At 44.3% G+C, this 20,107-nt stretch overlaps 1 protein-coding gene across 1 annotated transcript in view; it reads left to right on the top strand.

Annotated features, from left to right (window-relative positions):
• The first annotated feature begins 632 nt into the window (after nt 1-632).
• SGCD (sarcoglycan delta) overlaps nt 633-20,107 on the top strand; it is a 136,278-nt gene continuing 116,803 nt past the window's right edge. The window contains exons 1-2 of the mRNA XM_053991319.1: nt 633-685; nt 8,379-8,564. Coding sequence (XP_053847294.1) covers nt 8,379-8,564 — 186 coding nt within the window. The 5' untranslated portion in view covers nt 633-685. The remainder of the gene's footprint in view (nt 686-8,378; nt 8,565-20,107) is intronic.

Raw genomic sequence — 20,107 nt, forward strand, 5'->3', positions numbered from 1 at the left:
ATGTGCTGAACTGAGTCTAGAGATGCTAAAAATATGCTTTCTTTTCTCATAGTTTTAGAAGAGATAGAGGCAGAGGTAAGGGGAGAGTAGTGGTGAACTCAAGTTTTATCTCCTGTGCCTTCCTTGCTAGTTGGGTTTTGGCAAAGCTGGCTGTTCACCTGGGTGCCCATGACAACAGCAAAGCACGGGAGGCAGGGTGAGGTGTTATCAGTGGGAATGGGATCCCTCCCACCCCCTTCTTCCTTCTCCAAAAAAAAATCTCCACCAACATAATCCCTTTATTCCTTTTAGCCGAAATGGCAGCGAAGGCAAGGCAGGCAGGCTCTGGGGCTGGGTGCGGATGGGGGTGTCTGTGTCTGAATGTGTGCAGGGAGAAGGGGGCTTTTAATGCACAACACATGTGTTCTCAATTGCTCGCTGGAGCCAGCCCAGTAGCTGTAACTTGGCCTGACAAAGCCTTATTGAAGTACAGACAGTGTGGTTTCAAAGCAGTTAGAAAAAGAACGGGAATGCTGTTCAGGAAATTCTTCAGGCATGGGCAGGGACTTGGCTGCAGTTCTGCTGTTGGAAAATCTGACAGGGGCAGCTCATGAGCACAGGCCAGGCCTCGTGCTGCTCTGAATGCTGAGCTGCATCTTCCCCAGGCTCCTGCACCCTCCGGGCGTTCATCCATCCCAAGGGAGAGGTAAGAGCTGCCCTGCTCCGTCCCGCCAGCGCTGCGCGGATTTGCCTCCTTTTGTGCCTCTGCAAAGGGGCTTCTTGCTTTCAGACTGCTGCTTAGAGCAAAAAAAAAGAGTCAAGAATGGGAAGTTGTGGCATATTTGCGAAGGGTTGGGAGCAGCCTGAGGCTGGGTGGTGGTTTCTGGCTAAATTTGTGTCGATAGTAAAGCTGCAGGCAAAGCGACGCCCGCGCCGCGTCTCTGGCTGAGGGAATGCTGCACCCAAATAATCCCCAACTTTTTCATTTTGGGGAGTAAGTGTGTGCATAACCTGAAGCTACTGAAAGGTTGGCTCTGGACCATGTGTCACTCAGATATTTGGATGAAAAATGCGACTCAGTTACAGTAAATACGTTTATAAGTGCATTGTATTGTAGTTGCTTAATGAGTTGAAAGCATGTTTGTCTGGGGGTTGTTTGCCAATTCCTGGTACAGCGAGCTTGTGAAGAGAGGCAGCAACTCAGTAATAATCATTGCCTTGTGATTTGTCTGCGTATTTTTTTTCCTGTCTCTTATAAAGCATGAGCAAACTGCAACAGACAGCACGGTCAGAAGCCACGTAGAGATTAGGAGGGAAAACATTAATTTGGGGGCTGTTCTATCTGCAACTTCTCTTCTGATTTGCGTTTCTTTCCCCAAATAACTGAAGAAACATTTATGATGAAAAGCTCGCTCCCTCTTTAGGGACCTGCCAGATTTAGGCAATGTTCTCTCATCCTTTTAGTTGCAGCATTAAAGCTTGTCTTGCCTTTGCAGAGATATCAGCACCTTATATGGCAGGCTTGGGCTCGGGATTCGGGAACGCGCGTTCGTCAAGGGATGGAGGTGTCAGGAGGAGTCTGCCTCGCATCACCTCACAAACTTCCTTGCCTCTGCCACTGCCTCTGCCTTGGATTTTCAGAGCTGTGTTATTTGATGTGTTGAAAATGCTTTTCTAGCTGTGTTTTGTGGTGGTGGTGTTGTTGTTTTTTTATTTCCTTTCAACAAGGAATGAATTAAGGGTATCAAGTGATGCAGTGGGACAGTGTTAGGAATCTCTGACTGGCTCATGGGAGCAGACACACGGTTTGCTTTGCCTGCATCCAGCAGGGCTCAAACAGTCACTCGTCTCGGCAACCCCAAAATTCAGGGAGAAGGGAAGCTTCCTCACCAAAGGGCAACAGATCCAGAATGTGGCAGGACCAGAGCTTTCTCCCAGTAATGCTGCTGAAGAGTGTTAAGTTTGTTGGAGCCAAGTGAAGACTCTGTGGGTTTGGGGTGCAGGAAGGGCATCCTACAGGAGACATGGATGTACTGTGGCTTCCTACTGAGGCTGATGAGGGGCAAAGGGAATGAGAGGAAGGACAGAGATGAGCTGTGAAAGGGGGAGGCATATGAGGGAAATAAAGAGCCTTGATAAGCTCAAAATTTGCTTTGCATGAAATATACCTTCAGTGAAAATGCTGTGTTAAATGAAGGTCTTATATGATCTGGAACTTCTTGAGCCTTCACAGGCTGCCATCTTACCATGCAGACTTGGATCTCTATTGCTTTTCTCAGCAGCTGTTAGTTTAGGCAACCAGTCAGCCTGCTATCTTCTTCACTGCTAGCTATAAGTTTATTGTTAAAAAAACAAAATAAAATTCAAGTTCCTGCCTCTGATCATGCAGCATCCCACCTCCCAAATCTGATTGCTAGCATTGAGGAGCCAGAGATACAAAGAGGCTGGAATATGTCCATCTTGGCCAGCAGCAGCCAGGGCCCTGGGAGCTGGTGTTTCCTCCCTACCTTTGGCAGCTCCTCCTGAGCATCCTCAGTGACCTTTGTGCAGCTCCACCGGGGTCAAGCATTCAAGCTTTGAATCCAGGAGGACTGAAGAATGTGTGCATGTGTGGGCAGAGTGGAGAGAGCCTCTTGATTTTGGAAGCAGATAGCTAGGAGAGCCATTAGCACACCCTAATGTGTGTATCCCTTCTCCTGGTCTTTCCCAGCAGCAAACCAGAAAGAGAGTGAGCAAATAGATTAGCACAGAAGGCACATCATGTGGAGCGAAGATGGAAGATGCAGCAGAACAAGTTTTAACTTGTGTGAGCAGGAGCACTGCAGAGACTGCACTCTGGATCCTGGCACATGCTCAAGCCCACAGCTCTCCATTTCTGCCGTGCTGGTTGGGTTCCAGCCGTATAAATCCATATTATGATCCTGCTTTGCACATTCCTACAAGCCATATCTCTTTTTTTGGTGCTGTGGGGTGAGAGTGTGTTGGGGCAGGAGTATGCAAAGTGTCACCTCCTGTGGCTTGCTTTCTGATTCGAGCTCAGTTGATTATATCCCTCTTGCTGTTCCCACAGCCTCCTGCAGTCGCACCTGCTGCTGGCTATTTTGGTGTAGTTCTCATATTTGTGTGCCCTGCTTTGAGACACTCTGGTGGGAAAGAGCTTTTCTAAACTTGGCACTGATGGACAGAGTCTGTGAGTGCTTCATATCATCTGAGTGGTGCAAAGGAAGCAGCGTGTGAATGCAGCAAAGCTGGTGTGGTGTTTGCATGCAGCGTGAATTTTTTACCACAAATCGTGGGGCATTTTGTGAAAGACATTCTCTGTTGACTAGCTTGATACATAAAAGGACTCACTGCAGAGGCTCTTGCTTCCTTGCTAGCTTTCCATTTTCTTCTTAATTCTGGAAAGAAAGTATTGAGACAAGCTGCCTATCAAGTAAAAAGTGTAAAATTTAAAAGAGACTGTCATAAATAAAAAAGCAGATGTGTTTCTGTCCTTCTCAGAGAAGAGAAGCAATAGTGACATCACGTTGCTCACAGATTCTTGCAGCATAATAAAATATCACTTTTGGCTTAGGAAATGCAATTCAGAGATGGAGCTGCCTGTTACTTTGTTTTGTTCTGGCAAATTCTAATATGTTTAGAGTTTTACTGTGAGTGTTCTTTGAATGCAGAGAAGGGACAGGACAGTCCCACTGTTCAGCTTTTGGTTGAGTCCATCTGCTCCAAGCTATTGGTTTATAAACTGAGGTTCTTGCAGTACACTTATCCTCAAGCACATTTGTTGTCAAAGTGCTGCCAGCCCAAACAGCTGGGGAAATTACGAGAGCTTTCAAGATGTTAGAGGTGGGGAGTAGCCTGGAGCATTGAGGGATCTGAATGAGATGCTTTACCAGGATATGAATCCCCAAGATCTCCCCAGCTGCCTGTGCTGAGTCCATTTTGCACAAGATGCAAGAGGAAAGAGAACTGTTTTCCAGTGGACTGGGCAGAGTGTGCCCTGATGGAGTACAGATCAAAAAAAGCTTGTTGATGTGCTTATGTTTGCCAGAATCAGGCCAGATGTTTGACTAACACTACATGTGGTGTAGCCCACTGAAAGAGAGTACTCATAAAAGAAAAGAACATTCCTTAGGATGATTCCTTTTACTTTTTGTCACTCTGGCCATGTATCACACAGCAGTGATACCCGAGAAATGGGCATCAAGTGGTGATGGTGTTCCCAGCTCAGGGAAGAGCTGCTCCTCATATGAAGGGATAGGCACTGTTGACAGAAATAGAGAAATAGAAATCCAAGCAGAGAGCAAGGATTTAAGCTTTGGAGACACCAATGACAGTCACAGAGGCCAAGTTCATGGCTTAGACGGTCCTGAGAAAAGTGCTATGAGATCTAACTATCCCAGCAAGTATTTCATCACGTGGGCTGTTCCCCAATACTCAGCCCTTGCTGGCCATGCTGCAAGTGAGAAGTAATTTTCCAGAGCCTGATCCTTTTTATAGAGACCCAGGTTGTGGTCTGACCCATGTGAATGGCCATAAATCAATTTTGGGTCATGCTGCTGGTGGATTAATGGACCTGGGGGTGTCAAACTTGAGAGAGTTTTATGGGGAGCGGAGACGGAAAATGTCTTGTTGATAGATGGCTCAAAACACTCTTCTTCACGCCAGATTTTGTTCTCAGTCACACTCCAGCAATGCCTGTTCTTTTGAACCTGGTGGATACTGTGCACTTAAAAGACAGAGAAATTAAAGAGGATGAATCTGTAGAGCATTTACAGCTAGTGAATACAAGTACAATGCCTTCCAGTGATATGACAGAGAGCACCTCTGAAGGTTTTTAGGGCTTTTTTTTTTCTCCTCATTTCAGCCCAAAAGAAAAGGTTTTTGTTTCAGAAAACAAAGAGAAAAAGAAGAGGATGTTGGTGATATGGACACAAAGAGAGGGCACATGTGGGAGATGTAGGTCCAAGACATGAGGGAATTTGAACCCCCCTGTCATCTCTGCAAACATGTTCCCATCACCGTGCTTCAGGTCAGCCTGGGGTCAGATGCTGCTGGTTTTTCTGATGAGGCTGTTACACCTCAGTTATAGGCAGGCAGGCTGGGAGGGGAGATGCTGTGTTGGCTCTGCAAGGCTCAGGGCTGTTCCTGCTGCAATGAGCTGATTCCGTGAGCTCCAGGACATTTCCAGCAGCAAACTTCAGGAGGGCCCATAAGACAGAAGCTGCCTTCCCAGACTGCATCCTCTTGTAGCTTGAAATTGTTCTTATAGGACAATATATCCCTCAAGTGCTGATCAAAGAAACCCCCACAGCAGAGAAATATTCTTGATTCCTTGTGTAATACCTCACCCTACTCATGGCCCTCACTGAGCCTACAAAGGCAGCGTGGCCAGGAATGTCACAGTGCCAGTGTTTATGTGGGAAAGGTGTTAATTCATCCCTGTGCATGTAAAACACTTTTCTGCCTGAGGAATTGTTAACGTGGGTTGCACACCCTGAGTGTGCTGCCAAGAAGGACTTGGTGGAAGGAGGGAGGGAGGCATGGAGCAAAGATTTGCCCTAACTGATGAGGTCTGGTGTGAATTTTGGAAGCTCAAAGCCAGCTCTGCTTTCTGGTGCCTTTCAGCTGAGCCTGGTTTAACTCTGGTGAAGGAAAGTGCTGAAGCTTCTTTGCAGAAGCGCTGTGCGAGCAGCCTGTGCAGATCAGCGGGCGGGGGTGACAGGGCTCTTCCAGTGGTCTTAAAAAAGCTAATAAATCTTTCTTGTCATGGGGCATATCTCTAAGGTATGCTAAAGCAAAAGGATTAATAGCTTTTCTAAGTGGACTGGATTTTGTCTCAGGCCCCCAACACTGCCTGTTTGCAGTGTTGGTGTATATAGGGACTCGGTGTACAGCTTTTGTGCAAAAACTTACTACTTTTTTTGTGCAGAACCAAGAGCCCCTTAGTGAAATTCCGACATTCCAGGCTATATTTTTATAGTCATAGTCATGCTGTTTGTAGCTAAATTGCAAAGATATGGCTGCTGCATTTTTTTCTGTTGTAGGTGGGACTGTTCATTCAGTGGTGGCAATCCAGTGCTGTGCACATGTCTTTAAGCCCTCTCACTTTAAAGTTTGACTTTTGGAAGGCATGCTTCTTTTCCAGTTTCTATATTTGTTTCAATAGTATCTTTTCTCCACTGTTACAGAATTAAGTGGTGGTTCCTAATATTTTCCTGAAGAAGAAATGAAAAATCCTATTAAACATCAGCAGCCTTTCCTCTTAGTTTAGTAACTGAAAGGAGGGAGGTGTCACCAGCAAGTGCAGCCACTGGATATTCTTTCAAAGCAGTACTTTTTTGTCTGGTGTCTTAATTCTTTTTAATGTTTGAGTCAGGAAAAGTTGCCAAAATTTAAATTATGACTAGCATACTTCTCCCTCCCACACAGTTCAGATTATTGATGGTGGATATAGCTGGTTCCATAGGTAGTAGCCTTGCAGACTTTCTTACTCTGCTCATTTGTTTAACACACCTCAGCACTCTCTGTCCATCATCCTGTCTGCTCTCCCTGAAGAACTACAGACATGAGCAATTTTTTGGTAGTATTTACATTCTGGGGGGAAACACTAGCTAGAAACCAAATATTGCTTAAGTGTGGCTGTGTGAGAGTTTGTATAGAAAGAACATGATATCTCCAATTGCCATGTTATTTTCTTGTTATGAATTTATACTGTATTGCTAAGTCTTGCTCATCACACATGTTGTAGTACTTTAGTTGCTCTATCTCTGTTAGGGCAGCTGTGAGTTAAATATTTTATCAGAACTAGAGAAATTCTCAAAACCAGGCTACTGTATGGATGCAAGTTGCTCTTTGTGGTTGTGTTCTGTTGCTATAAATTCTTCTGATGTTTGTAAAGTTCTGCCCCAGCTGGATATGCTATTTTCTCCATCGTAGAAACTGCAAGTAAAGAAAAAAAGCAGTGACAGCAGTAAAGAGATATCGTGAATAAACAAGTTTTGCAATAAAGGGATATTTTAGCTGGGTATTTCATATTGTTTTTCCTTGGTCAAACCTTTTCCATGATTTGAGAGGGTTAGCAATGTAATTTATTATTTTTTTTTCCAAGGGAGAGGCTGCATTTAAAATGTGCTCTCCAGGATAACCTATTAAAATATTAGGCAATAAAATCCTTGACTGTACAGTTGCAGCTATAATTTCCCCCAGGTAGTGGAAACTCTGTAATTTATTGTTCAAGTTTGTATGGGTTGGCGTGGTTGTGGCAGTGTAAAAAGATCTGCTTTGTTCCAAGTCCATCTGTTTGTTGGTGTCCCAGCTCCCGTCCCTGAGCAGCATCTCATTCCTAAAACTGCCTCATTCCAGACATGCACATCACGCTCCCACAGGGGAGCTCACACTGCTCCCTCCTGGGATGTAAATTTTGTAATTCACTGCGTACAAACATCAGTGCCAGCAACCCTGAGGAAGACACTTGTGGTGTTGAATCCGTAGTGCAAGAACGTGTTTGGTGGCTTATCTGTCTAGAGTCTAAAATGCAAAACATTCAGCAAACTCTGTGTTACTAGAGATGAACTCCTCAGTCTGTGCATTAAAATAAGCTGAAAATGTAAGCAATGATCCCTGGGGAAGCCTGAGAAAGTGGCTTTCCTCAAAATTTTTTTTTTCCTCCTGAAAATGGAGGGTGAGAACATGAACTTCCTTCCTTCCTTCCTTCCTTCCTTCCTTCCTTCCTTCCTTCCTGCCTGCCTGCCTGCCTGCCTTCTGAACTGCCTGCCTTCCTTCCTTCCCCTCCCTCCCCTCCTAGATACTTGGGATAATTGTTAGGGATGTGGCAGCTGGAGAACCTTGCTTCAGCGTTACTTTTGTAGGCAAGATTGGTGTGTAGGAAGAAGAAAGGCAAACATTTCCCCTTTGCCTTTTTGTCTTTGCTTGGAAGGAATGATTTTACTTGAGATTATATTTTATTTTCTTTTAAACTAAACCTCTGAGAAGTCATATTGCATCTTCCAAACAAACTGCTGAACTCAACTGCTTTTACGAAACGCATGCAAAATTTTCCCCTCAAGATCCTTTGAGGCCCTGGAGTGCCTGCCTTGCAAAACCTGGGGCGGTGAGCAGAGTCACTCCAGAGTGATTTCCATAGGATACTTTAGACAGAGTGCTTACGTGTATTTAGAAGTGCATTCATACACATTTAACACTTCAGATTCTCTCTTGGTCTGTTGCTGCACACATCAGGCAGAAGGAAAAATAACCAAGGTATCCAAAGAGCTGCTGCCTAGCTGGTAATCTCTGCAAAAAACCCCAAACCCTCCAAGAGGCACAGACAGAAGCAGTTTTTATCCCTGGCTTTCTCCTGGCCCTGAATACACGTGGTTGTCTCTTTGTGATCATTTCAGATGCCTCAGGAACAGTACCCGCACCGGAGCACCATGCAGACCTCGGAAGGACCCCAGGTATACAAAGTGGGGATTTATGGCTGGAGGAAGAGGTGCCTCTATTTCTTTGTGCTGCTCCTAATGATTTTAATCCTGGTGAACCTTGCTATGACCATCTGGATTCTGAAGGTTATGAACTTCACAATTGTAAGTAGGGGTTACCCTGGAAGGTCTGGGGAAGATGAGGGAGGGTGCTGGTCTTTCTTCTGAGCATGACTTCAGATACAGCTTCAATAATGGGGTGTTTCATTGCCATGGACAGTCCTTTTATAGAGAGGAGCACATGTACACAGTGATCCTCTCTTTCTGCTGGATATTGCCAAGCTGAGGAATCAGCTCAGCACTGCAAATCATGTTCCTCTTATCTGCTGTATATGTATATATACATGTATTTATGTAAACAATATACACCACCCATCCCAAACTTTCAATTATAAAGTGTTTTAAAATTAGTGAAATTGGTTATTTTGAACTTGGATGTGGAATGGGTTTGACTTTTTCTGCTTTTCTCTGTGACCAGGAAGACAAGAATCTTGATTTTTTTTTTTTTATTTCTTTGGTAAAATTCATGGTGATATAGTTCTGGAAGCTTCATGAAATAAAATAAAATGTACAGGGTATCTCCGTGGCTGTTGTACTTAGGTGGAGCATGTCCTTATCCTTGTGTTGCTGTGCTTGGTGCACATCAGTCCTGGAGCAGCTCCCCCTCACTGCACAGACTCCCTGGCCAGGGTTAGCTTTCCACTTCCAGGGCTTGTGAGCCTCTATATATGGCAGATCCTTGTTCTTCACTAGATAATTTGACTAGGCAGAGTGACAATGAAGTTATCAGTCACTTCTTCAAAGTAGTCATTGCCACCTTGTTCAGATGAGATTATTCATTTTAAGATTGTTTGAGTCTTCAGGAAAAGCCAAGTCTGAGGCTTTAATCCTGGTTTTACTTCCTGAAGGATTTGTAAAGCTACACTTCCCTAGACAACTTTCAAGGATCTTCCCAGCTAGGCTCTGATATGAGCAGCATGTTTGAAGTCTTTTTGGCATTTCTTTCTCTGCTTTGGTCTTGTGCAGTCCCAAACAGCTGTGGCCTGCACTATGTCATTAATGGGCCATGAGAAGTTGAATAAACAACCTCTGGCTTCCTGTACCCAGCAGATAAAATGCTGTGTCAGGGGAATGTGCAGTGTTGATTTTCTCTAACCATGTTGCTGTCAAGGTGTGCAGAAGATTGCAGTGCCTGTGGGCATAGGGAGCGAGCAATTATAAAACAGTAATCCACAAAAAGCTCCTGTGAGCAGGCAAAGAGTGGCCAAAGTGGAGCAATTAATGCTTAACCAGACCAGTTGTTTAATCTTATGAAATGGATGCTGTTTTGATACCCATTTCATGCTGAACTATGGTCTTTAGATTAATGGAGTTGAGAAATAGGTGTTTCTGAGGTGGTGGAGTTGATCATTCAACATACAGGCAGTGCTGTGGGTATCAACCCGAGAACAAAATGAAAGAATTTCAAATTATCACTTTTCAGGAATACAGCTCTATTTCTTTCTAATAACATAACTTCAGTCCCATGCATTTTTGCTAATTGGTGGTGGTCAGTCAGCTCTCTACACATTGCTTGGGAAGTCAGGTGAACATCTCTGCTCCTTCTCCATCACTGCCCTCTCATGATGCACTCATGCAGGCCAGATGCTCGAGTGCCATCTCCTAGGGATGTGTGCAGACACCTCCCATTTCCAGCAGCTCTGTCCCCTCCACTAGGATACAGACTGGCTTTTGGAGGCATGCACTGATCTTCAATTTCTTGTCTGATTCTGTTTCCTTACTTGCCCTTGGATTACTGGGGATTATTCCAGCGTAAAGTATATTTGTGTATGGCTTAGTTAATTCATATCTACTAATGCTAGCGGATGATGAACAGCATTTGGTGATAAAAACACAGGTGGTGCTACTGAGTCCTGCAGTGGGAGCAGCTTTATGGTTGTAGGCATGGCCACACTAGTTAGGGTGAGTGTTTCTGGCACAGCCAGTTGGAAATAAATACAAGAACTGGGCATGTAAAATGTGAGTCTTGCCCCAGTATGCCCCCATTCATCTCCTGATCTCCTGCTGCTCCTGCAGCCTCACCAGCTGCTTTGGATCCTGCTCTGCAATCCCTCCTGCACCATTCCCTGAGGCTGAGAAAACCACTTGGCTAAGTGAGTTTTTAGAGGCAGACTTTTCTCTCTAAATAACAAACGTAGGAAAATTATCAAATGAGCAGATGCAAATACGGGAAAATCTTTAATTTCCTGTTCTGATAAGAGGAGCTGAGAGTCCTGGGGCAGAGGAGTGGTGTGAGTAGTCAGTAAGCAATAGCTGCTGCTTAACAGGTCTGAGTTACCCCAGTGCTTGCAGAACAGAAAGGAGAGGAAGGTCTGTGTTTCTGTTCTTCTGGAAAATGTAGTATTTCTAGCATCTTCCTGGCCCTGAGCTCTCCTTCCAGAACCTGAGTCTGTTCAACTCCACAGAACAGTCCTGGCGCTTACCAGAATTTAATGATGCTCATTATAGCCAATAAGTGCTCACAGTATTTTAATGAGCACAGCAAACCTGCTCAGGAAAACTCAGGGGTGTTTTAAATGCTGATAGTGGGGAGTGGAGAAGGGGGAAGGAGATGAAGCAAGACAATCTCAGGATAAAAAAACCTTCTCATGCTTGCTATAGCACTATCCGTCCACTCCACTTCCTTGTCCAGTCCTGATCTCCCTTTCTCTGCCCTCTGCCTGCCCTCCTGGCTTGTGCTTCTGGAGACAACTCCTGTGAAATCAAGCCATAAACTTCCAATCAGTAGCTTTTAACAAGCAAGCATCACTAATTTATTCTAGGTTTTGGTTTTATTTTAATGTTCAAGGCTTAAACAAATGTATGTATAGCTATTGCCTCTTGCACAGGGCTGTCAAAGCAGTGTCACACCTGTGTGGGGACAGCTGGTCCCTGTCTGCTCTGTCCTCTGGCACAATCATTCATGTACTCTTTGATACTTGATTTGTTTCAAATGCCTTCATCCAGCACAGGCTGTATAAAAAACAGGCCTAGAGGGGACCTCAAGTGTCGCCTGCCTGTCCCACAGCTGGTTCCCATAGCCAGGTCCATTTGCTGTGTTCAGTTACATCAGGGCTGAGCTGCTCTGGGGCTGCAGGAAGCTCTGGGCAGGCTGCTGCCTCTAAACCTTGCTTGGATTTGTAAGGCAAACCACAGAATGAATCTGGAGCAAAGCCACCAATTTGGTTGAAACCCAAATGTACCCTGAAGGTGGCCTAACCTAATTGAGGTAGAAACCACCGCTCAGCACATCCAGCACTCAACTTCCTGATGGTACTTAGATAGAGAGTGCCCTGTTTCATTCAGATCTTGGACAAGGCTGGTATTAAGTCTGTGGTTTGCACATACTGGGCTTGGGGAAGTGATGTTAATGCCTGTGGGCTGTGTGTGTGACTGAGCCACTCAGTCTGCAGGTCCCACGCAGCCACGGCTGCATCCTGCAGTCACACCAGCGTGGCAGAGGGCTCACCTGCAGCTGTGATGGGCTCAGCCTCCAGCTGTGGTGATCATAATGTCCAGCTGTGGCAGTCTAAACCTCCAGCTGTGCTGGTCTAAACCTCCAGCTGTGGCAGGCTCAACCTTGAGCTGCACAGAGCTTGGCTGAGGTGGGCACAGCCCCTGCATGGATTTGTAGGTCCCAACTTAATTATAAAGCAGGAATGAGAGCTCTCAACAACTTTCCTCTTTCTGGTCCACCTGCATTAGCAGCCAGTGATGCAGCTCTTTAGCAGCAGCATTGCCCGTGACTGTGCATATTAGCACCTGGATATTTTATGCTGCACACCAATGATGTGCTGGGGATCTCTATTTCACCTATTACTAGTGAGCTTAAAGCATTTTTTAAAAAGCTTCCTGTTGTATTAGTTTCTGAATATTAGACGAAAAGATGTGCTTACATAAACACAGTAAACCAATATCCTTATTTTAAGCAGTCCAAAGCTAGAAAGCTCTGATAATGGGCAATGACAGTGCACTGACCTCTTCCCACAAGGGTAGCACACAATGCCTGGTATTTTAAATGGTGTTAGGAGTCTGAAGCACCATTAGTACCCCTTTATAGCCTGTTAGGCAGCAGGCAGAGCTTCAAACAGGAGACATGAGGACTGTGTCCTGTTGCGGCTGCATTTAAATATCAACTGTATCAACAGTGTAGCAACTACTTGTCTGCCCATCAAACCACATAGGACTCTGCTTTTCCTTTGCTCTTCCCCATGTTTCTATCCACAGCTCCTGTTGCTTGTTATGGATTGTATTTTTTTGGGGCAGGAGCTGTTTGCGTGTGTAGTCTTACATACTGGCAGGCTCTACTAGACTTTAAACTGTAATAAATAGAAAATAATAATATTTTCCCCCAATCAGTCTGCAAGGCACAAAATTCCTGGAGAGCTGTCTTCTAAGAATCATCCAAAGGAAAGGCTTCAGATTAGTTTTGTAAATAAAATATTCTGCAACTTGGTATTCAGAAGTGCCTCCATGAGCCAGACTTAACATGTTTCTCCAAACTGGGAGAGCACCATCCCTGGAGATGTTTACAGATGTGCAGCTGTGCTAGTTAGGGGCAGGGCTTAGGGTGGACTTGGCAGTACTGGGTTAGTGGTTGGCCTCAATGATCTTAGAGGTCTTTTCTGACCTAAATAATTCTGTGACTGCATGTGCTGCTTCCAGGCCTGTGCAGGCTGCTTGTGCCATCTGTGTGTGCAGCTCCACGGGGATGCAGTGTGGAATGGGCAGGCAGTGACCCCTCCTTCCACCTTCTGTGGGGCACAGAGAGGGGGGCTCTTCCCCTCCTGGCCCAGTCAGGCTCAGCCTGGGGGTCCCTGACCACAGCCCTGCCACCTCTGGGTTCTCCTCCCATAACACGAGGTTTGCACCCTTTAGCATGAAGTTCAGCCATATTTTATTATTTTAATTGAGCAGGAACAAATTACTTCAATTGTTCAGTTTTTCCCCTTTTTTTTGCCTCAGGCTGCATTCATAGCTGAAAGGGTCTGGTTTAGCAATGTTGAATGAAATGTTGGCAATTTAGAGAGACAAAATGCTGCTGTGGATGGCACAAATGCTAAATATCATTATTATCTTGCTTTCTTTATTAAAAGTTGCTAGGAAAACTGAGCTTTTGAAATTTGGTTATGAACAGTTATTTCCAATACAATTACTCCCTCTTGTGTGTAAACTACCTGCCACATTTCAATTACAGGAAAACAGTGGGGTAATAACACAGCAGTAAAGATGGATTAGAGTTAGGAAAGCTCATTGCCCTAGCTGGCAGGATTCTTCTATTAATGATTTAGGGGAATAGACTTTGTTCTAATTTTTTTTTTTTTTTAAATCAGAGATTGGCTCAGAAGAAAATGACTGTTCTGTTTATGTTCCCTTCTCATGATTTCTCTGGGGTCTCTTAGGTGCAATGGTAAGGCCAGCATGGGAAGGAATTCTGATCAGCTTTTCTGTTTCTGCTGGTGTAGCTGTAATCAGTCAGCTAAAATTGGCTGGAGTTAGAATTAATATTACTATATCCTTATTGAGGAAAGAGTGAAAGTCTTTTTCTTCCCTCTCCCCCTTGCACACACGCATTACAGAATTGTGCACTTTCCCATCCTAATTCATGTTGCTCTTTCTGTAGTACAAGTAATTGTTCTGAGACTGCATGCTAGAGCTTTGTGTGTTTCCCTCCTTTCCCCATTCACTTGGACTGCATCTTCTGATATAAAGATGTTAATCTTGCAGTGGCCTGACAACACCAGCAGTGCTGTGAGTGATTGTACTATTAAGTGAAGAAGTTCCTATGGGTGAAAACCTTCCTGGCTGGAATATAGCAGGAATCTTGGCACTGATATCAGAGGATCAAGCTCTTCACTGTAATGCTTTTTATTTGCAGTTTTCTTTACAGCAACTTCTAATTTCTTTCCTCTAGGTTGAGGATAAAATGTGCTATGCTTTTCTTTTACTCTTTTTTAGACACCTGAATTTCATTCCTGAAGGGTTTCTGTTTCTGCATGAAAAGCAACTGGGATTACTTATCTTTTTTAAAGATACATATAGTACTTCTTACCTTCACTCATTCGGAGTTTAGAATATTATAGTCAGTTTAAATAGGATATTGTGTGAAGCTATTGAAAGTTTGACCCCTTCATTGCTGCATCATCCAGGGCATCCAGGATTTGGTAGTGGTGACTTGTTGAGTTAAAGTGCATCAGTTTCTTCTAGTGTTACACCTTTGAAACATTGGTCTCTCATAATATTTAATTTTTATTATCCTAATAACCACACTTTCTCAGGCAGTAAGTACAAGCACATAAGGCTTTCTTCATCCTTGTTACCGAAAAGTGATGAAAGGTCCCCATATTTTTACCTCTCTGTCTCTACTCTCTGCTGAACCATTGAGTTTTTAGAGGCCTGCCATGGCATTGGATATGCTGACAGATTATGCTGTGGGAGCAAAAGGAATAGTGAAATAATAAGTCTTCTGCTCGTGCCACCAACCTAAGCTGCATGTGCTGCACTGCAATCACTTAGGTAACTCTGTGGGTTTTTTCTTTGACAATTGCTCAAGGCAGTCTGGGGGATACAGAATATTAGGATGGCAGATTGCCCTTTTGCTTCAAATATTTTGTGTTGGGTTTCACAAGGAACTGAGGTTTATGGGACTGTGCTTCCATCTTGATGGACAGGATTCCAGCTCTCAGTTCTCAGATGTTTCTGAGCCACTGTTCATGCTCAAGTCATCTGAACAGAACTATGCATCCAGGAGAAACAATTATCTCAGAGATACTTAGTTACTGCATTTTTCAGAGGCAGAACAAAGAAGTTTTATTTATTGGTATCTCTACTGTAAAAGAAGCTGCTGCATAAATTCTGTACTTACTACTTGCGAGGAGGGAAGGATGTTATAAATGTCCCCACAGCAGAGAAATGTTTTATTGGTGCTGTTTTCCTACTGGACACCAGAGAATTTAGCCCTGATGTGGAGATACTCCAGGACACATCCCTTGGTTATTAGCACTTCTGGTTTGGAGGGAACTCAGCAACACCCATCTCCTCACACCTGCAGTTCAGTGCACGTGTGCAGGCAAGCCATCATCTGCCAGACTTGCTGTGTGGGCCATGCTGAGACTCAATAACTGGTCTTGTGTATATCCACAGCAGGAAAATACCTGATGACATTAAAAATGCATGATGGCTTTGTTTGATGTCTCCAAGAACAGAGGGATACAAATAGCTGGGGAAGGGAGAAGAGTGGCAGGGATTTGGGCAGTTTGCAATGGGAGGTTGATCATTTGGTTTTTGGAATAACCCTTCATTTCCAGGCATTTCTGCCTGTGAACAGCCCAGGAGGAGCTGCTCACTGTGAGGTGGAACAGCAAGGAGGGCACGGGTGGGCTGTGCAGGGAGTGAGTCATAAACTTTTGATCCCAGATCCTCCCTCCTGCCACCTCCCTCCAGAGGAGATTGTTCTCAGCTTCTTTCATCTGAAGAAATAAGATATTTCATCTTAGCATTCATCTCAGTGCCAACAAAAGATCTTCAGACTAGCAGTTCTGAAGTGGAGAGAGATTTGTCTCTTAGAGAACATGTAAAAGGTATTATTATAGATGTGCAAAAGAACAAAAACAAGCTCACTGCTAAAATGTCGATAATCAGTTAGTTCTCTGAATAACTTACAACCTGATCCTTCCCCATATTCTCACAGTGCAGGAGAAGAAATGATTTAATTTGGGAATCCACACAGAAGTGATGTGCCATGCTGAGCCATAGAGTCAGTTTTCTGCTGCTGCTTTCTCTTGTTCCTTGCTCTTTTTTTTCTTTCTAAGCTTCCCAACATCCCTCCTGAACTCTCTGCACAGCAGAGAGCAATGGCCTTCCAGGCTTTCAAAACCTAGCAGCCAGTGCTGGAACAAAAATGCAATTCCTCTGAAGCACCTGTTCTGCATGGTTGCCTTCAGGCTGAGGTGCTGCTTGGAGTAGCCTCCATGCCTTCCTCCTCTTGCCCTGGAACTGCAAAGCCATCAGCTTTTCAGAAAATCTTTCTTGGCATTCTGAGCCCCTGCTGTTGGAGCATAACCATGGAAAGGGAAGGGAGGTGGGTTTCTCTTAGAACTGTAAATGGCTGAGGAAAGTCTGAAATACTGAGGAGCAGAAATCTTCCTGTGCTTTGTGTGGAGCTGGGTACTGCCTGCTCACTGGGATGAGCTCGTGTTTGGCTAAAAAAAGGTAAAAGAGAAGTGCCCTATTCTTCCTACAGTTGTGTATTTACTTTATTTACCTTCTGCAAGTGTCTTCTGCTGTGATGACTGAGGCCAGAACTGCAGCCTTGTGCTGTGCAGAGTCTGTCTCTCCCCTCCTGCAGGGGGGGAAATATTATCCCTGTATTAGCTCTTCTCCACTCCCATGCCTCATTGATAGATGCATTTAAAATACGTGCTGCCATTTCCTGTGCCTGTTCTTCCAGAGCTCTGCAGTGGAGATGAGCTTGAATATATCACTCGAATTCATCATAGCTTGAGTTTTAGTTCTGGCCATTTCCACCTCAATTGCATCTTCCCCTGAACCCATCCTGCCTCCACTGCCATGGCCAACAGCAAGATGGACTGAGGTAATTATTTGTATTTTGGCCTGTTTCTGAGGGACTGCACTCCAGTGCACTTGCATGAAGGACAGCCTGTTAGCACTGAAATGATGTGGTTGCAGTCAGATTTAGAGAAGAGGAATAGTTTCACGCAGGTAATTCAGCCTTAACCTCTTGAGTTCTCATTACTTTGCGTCCACTCAGTGCTACTGCCCACCTCTTTCCTTTCTAAATGAGATCCAGTAGCTAAAAGAGAAATTATGGCAATTTTCTATATGAAATTTGTGATTATTTGCATTTAATTAAAGGCTTCTCTTGGGAAAATGAAGGGCAGCTTAACCTCAGAGAAGCCTCTACATCTCCAGTAATTGCTTCTAATTGAAGTGCTTTGAGTTTCCATCCCACCACAAAAAAAAGGAAAAAAGAAAAAAAACCCTCAAACCTGAAAAGTTCACTCCCACACATAGGGTCCCTGAAAATTATTTTATCCTTGTGCAATTAAGGTGACTGAGGGTCCTCACAAATGATTCTTCAGTGTAGGCTAACCAGCTAAAATTAAAGTTTCATTACTGCAAAGGCTGGTTTGTGGTGTGCTGACGAGAAATCCAAGGCACAGCCTGTATTCCTGAGCTGCTGTGCTGACAGACACAGATGCAGGGGTGCAGGTGCACATCTTTTGCCTAAGTGCTCCTGGTGGTTTCTGGTTTTCTACACTTTTTTTTTACTTCCAATAGTATTGTGCTTATTATTGGCTAAATGTTTTTGGCTCAGTGTGTCCTGTGAAACTCAGGAGAAGGGTTTTCTCAGCTGGAGGTGTGCAGAGCTAATCAGCAGGAGAGCTTTTGGGCTTGGGAACATCTTGGACATTTTCCTGCATCTCCACCTGTGTGAGCCTCAGTTTTTGATGTTGCAAAAAGCGTATCCTTCTCATGCCAGCTCCGTTCCTGCATCCTGGCACATGGAGTGTGTCCCTAGAGCAGGGGTGGCATTTTATAAACTGCCCATCCCTGGCACAGGCATTTGGAACCAGCCCTGCTCTGCCCAGGGGTTGTGGTGCCCAGGTCCATGGTACTGGGGGCTGTGGGGTGCCTGAGGGTCTCCTGTCTGGGGAGAGGAGCATGTCACCTCATGACAAAGCCACCACCTCCACTCAAGCAGCATTTCCATGACACAAATTCTGCCTAATTACAGCTATCAGCATTTCTGTGCAGCTCCTGGCAGTGACATCTCTGCTTGCACCCTTTGGTGCTGTTAATTCCCTCCTTGTGTTGTGGGTCTGAAAACAGGCCTGACATAAATAAAAGTTTGTATGCTGTAGCAGCAGACATGGCCACCTTCTGCTGTTTGTTCTTTCCACTGAAGATATCAACGTTGAGAAACATGAGAGTGTTCTGCTTTCCTGTGTTCTCACTTTGTTCATTAATGCCTGGTATCACACAAGTCAGCAGCAATGTGCATCTGATTTCTGCTCTTTATTTTCCCTAAGGCTCTTTTTAATTTTCACAGAAACACAGAAAATCTCTAGATGGACTGAAATCTTTTAGAGTGATCTCTGAGATGGCTATGGGTGAATTGTCAGAAATGGGAGCATCGTTGTTTGTCTTTTTTTTTTTTTTTTTTTTTTTTAAGTTGCAGCTGCAGGTAAACACATGAAAATATTAGTGGCCTGCCTCTCTTAACTTCTTAGCAAGCAAACATGCTTAGAAAAGTACACCTCTTCATTTCAATAATAAGGAAAAAATGTTTTAATTTTTTATGCAGAGTCCTGAAGTACTTGTATTTTGTGTAGGTGCAAGTCATATAGACGTGTGTAGGTGCTGATTTTGATTCAGATTATTTAATAGGGTGGTATTGTTTCTGACAACAAATATTAATCTTTCAAAACAAGACATTAGAGAATTTTGTTCTAGGAAATGGGGAAATCAAATGCCTTTTATAGTCTTTATTTTCTCTAGTATAGTAGAAAGGGAATTCCTGCTAGTTACATATTTGTGCTAGTTACACAAACCACTTCTGAATCAAGCACTTATTTACCGGGAGATGTCATCAACAGAGACTGATGGAAGGCTTGCAGCAATGCCCTGAGCCTTGTGAAGGGGAGGAAATTCAGCCTGAGCAGCTGATGGCTGAGTTGTGGAAATACCAGGTGGATTTACAGAAAACTGCTTTGTCTAGAAGGGAGAACAATTCACTTCACCAGCAGGTATAGATTGAAAGGCAAATTTCATCTTTATTTGAAGTTTCCTATTGACCAAAGATATTTGTCTTTGTTGGTATGATAAAGGACTCAGCCTTGTGCTTTGCCCAAGAAGCAGACTGGATGTTAGAAAGCTGATGCGTGTAATTCTTTTCTTCTTCCCAGTGGAGCTACATTTACTGCCATTACACCTTTTTTCTAATAGGAAGCTTTTGTGCAGAACAGTTTGCCTTGTCAGTCCTTTTTCTATTGAGCTGAGAAATGAAGAGCTTTTACATATTCAGGGTTGAAATAACAATTCTCTGTACAGGAGGGCTGAGGCCAGTAAAGACCCTGTTGTTCTTGCCATTCCAGGAGCTGGGGCATCCTCTGCTCTCTTCCCACCACCACTGTGGTCACTTTCCACCCTCCCAGCTGCCAGCCAGGGCAGCTCATAACAAATTTGCACTCACCAAAATGGCATTGAGAGATTTCCCTACAGGAGCAATCTGCACAAGGGAGCAGCTTTCAACTTGAGGGCAGAAATCTGTGCTGTAGGTGGGGTCAGAACCCGGGGTGGGAAGGCAATTAATTCCAGTTTTGCTTGTAAATTATGCTAAACAGACATGGAGTAGCCAGTCAGTTGTTGCATGTCTCAGTTCTCCTCTTGCAGGGATGTAAATGGGTGGCATCAAGTTGGGGTTGCACAGTTATAAGTGAGGGAAGAACAGACTGGCAGCATTGAGCTCCAGAAGGCAACTGCAAAGGACAGGGATTAAACTTTGAAATATGGACAATGTCTGGGCAATTCCAAAGAAGAGTCCATCCTGGTTTGGAGGTTTTTTGGAATTACTTTTCCTCCCTCAT

Source organism: Vidua macroura, chromosome 15 (genome assembly GCF_024509145.1).
Source record: "Vidua macroura isolate BioBank_ID:100142 chromosome 15, ASM2450914v1, whole genome shotgun sequence".
NCBI classification, from domain to species: domain Eukaryota; kingdom Metazoa; phylum Chordata; class Aves; order Passeriformes; family Viduidae; genus Vidua; species Vidua macroura.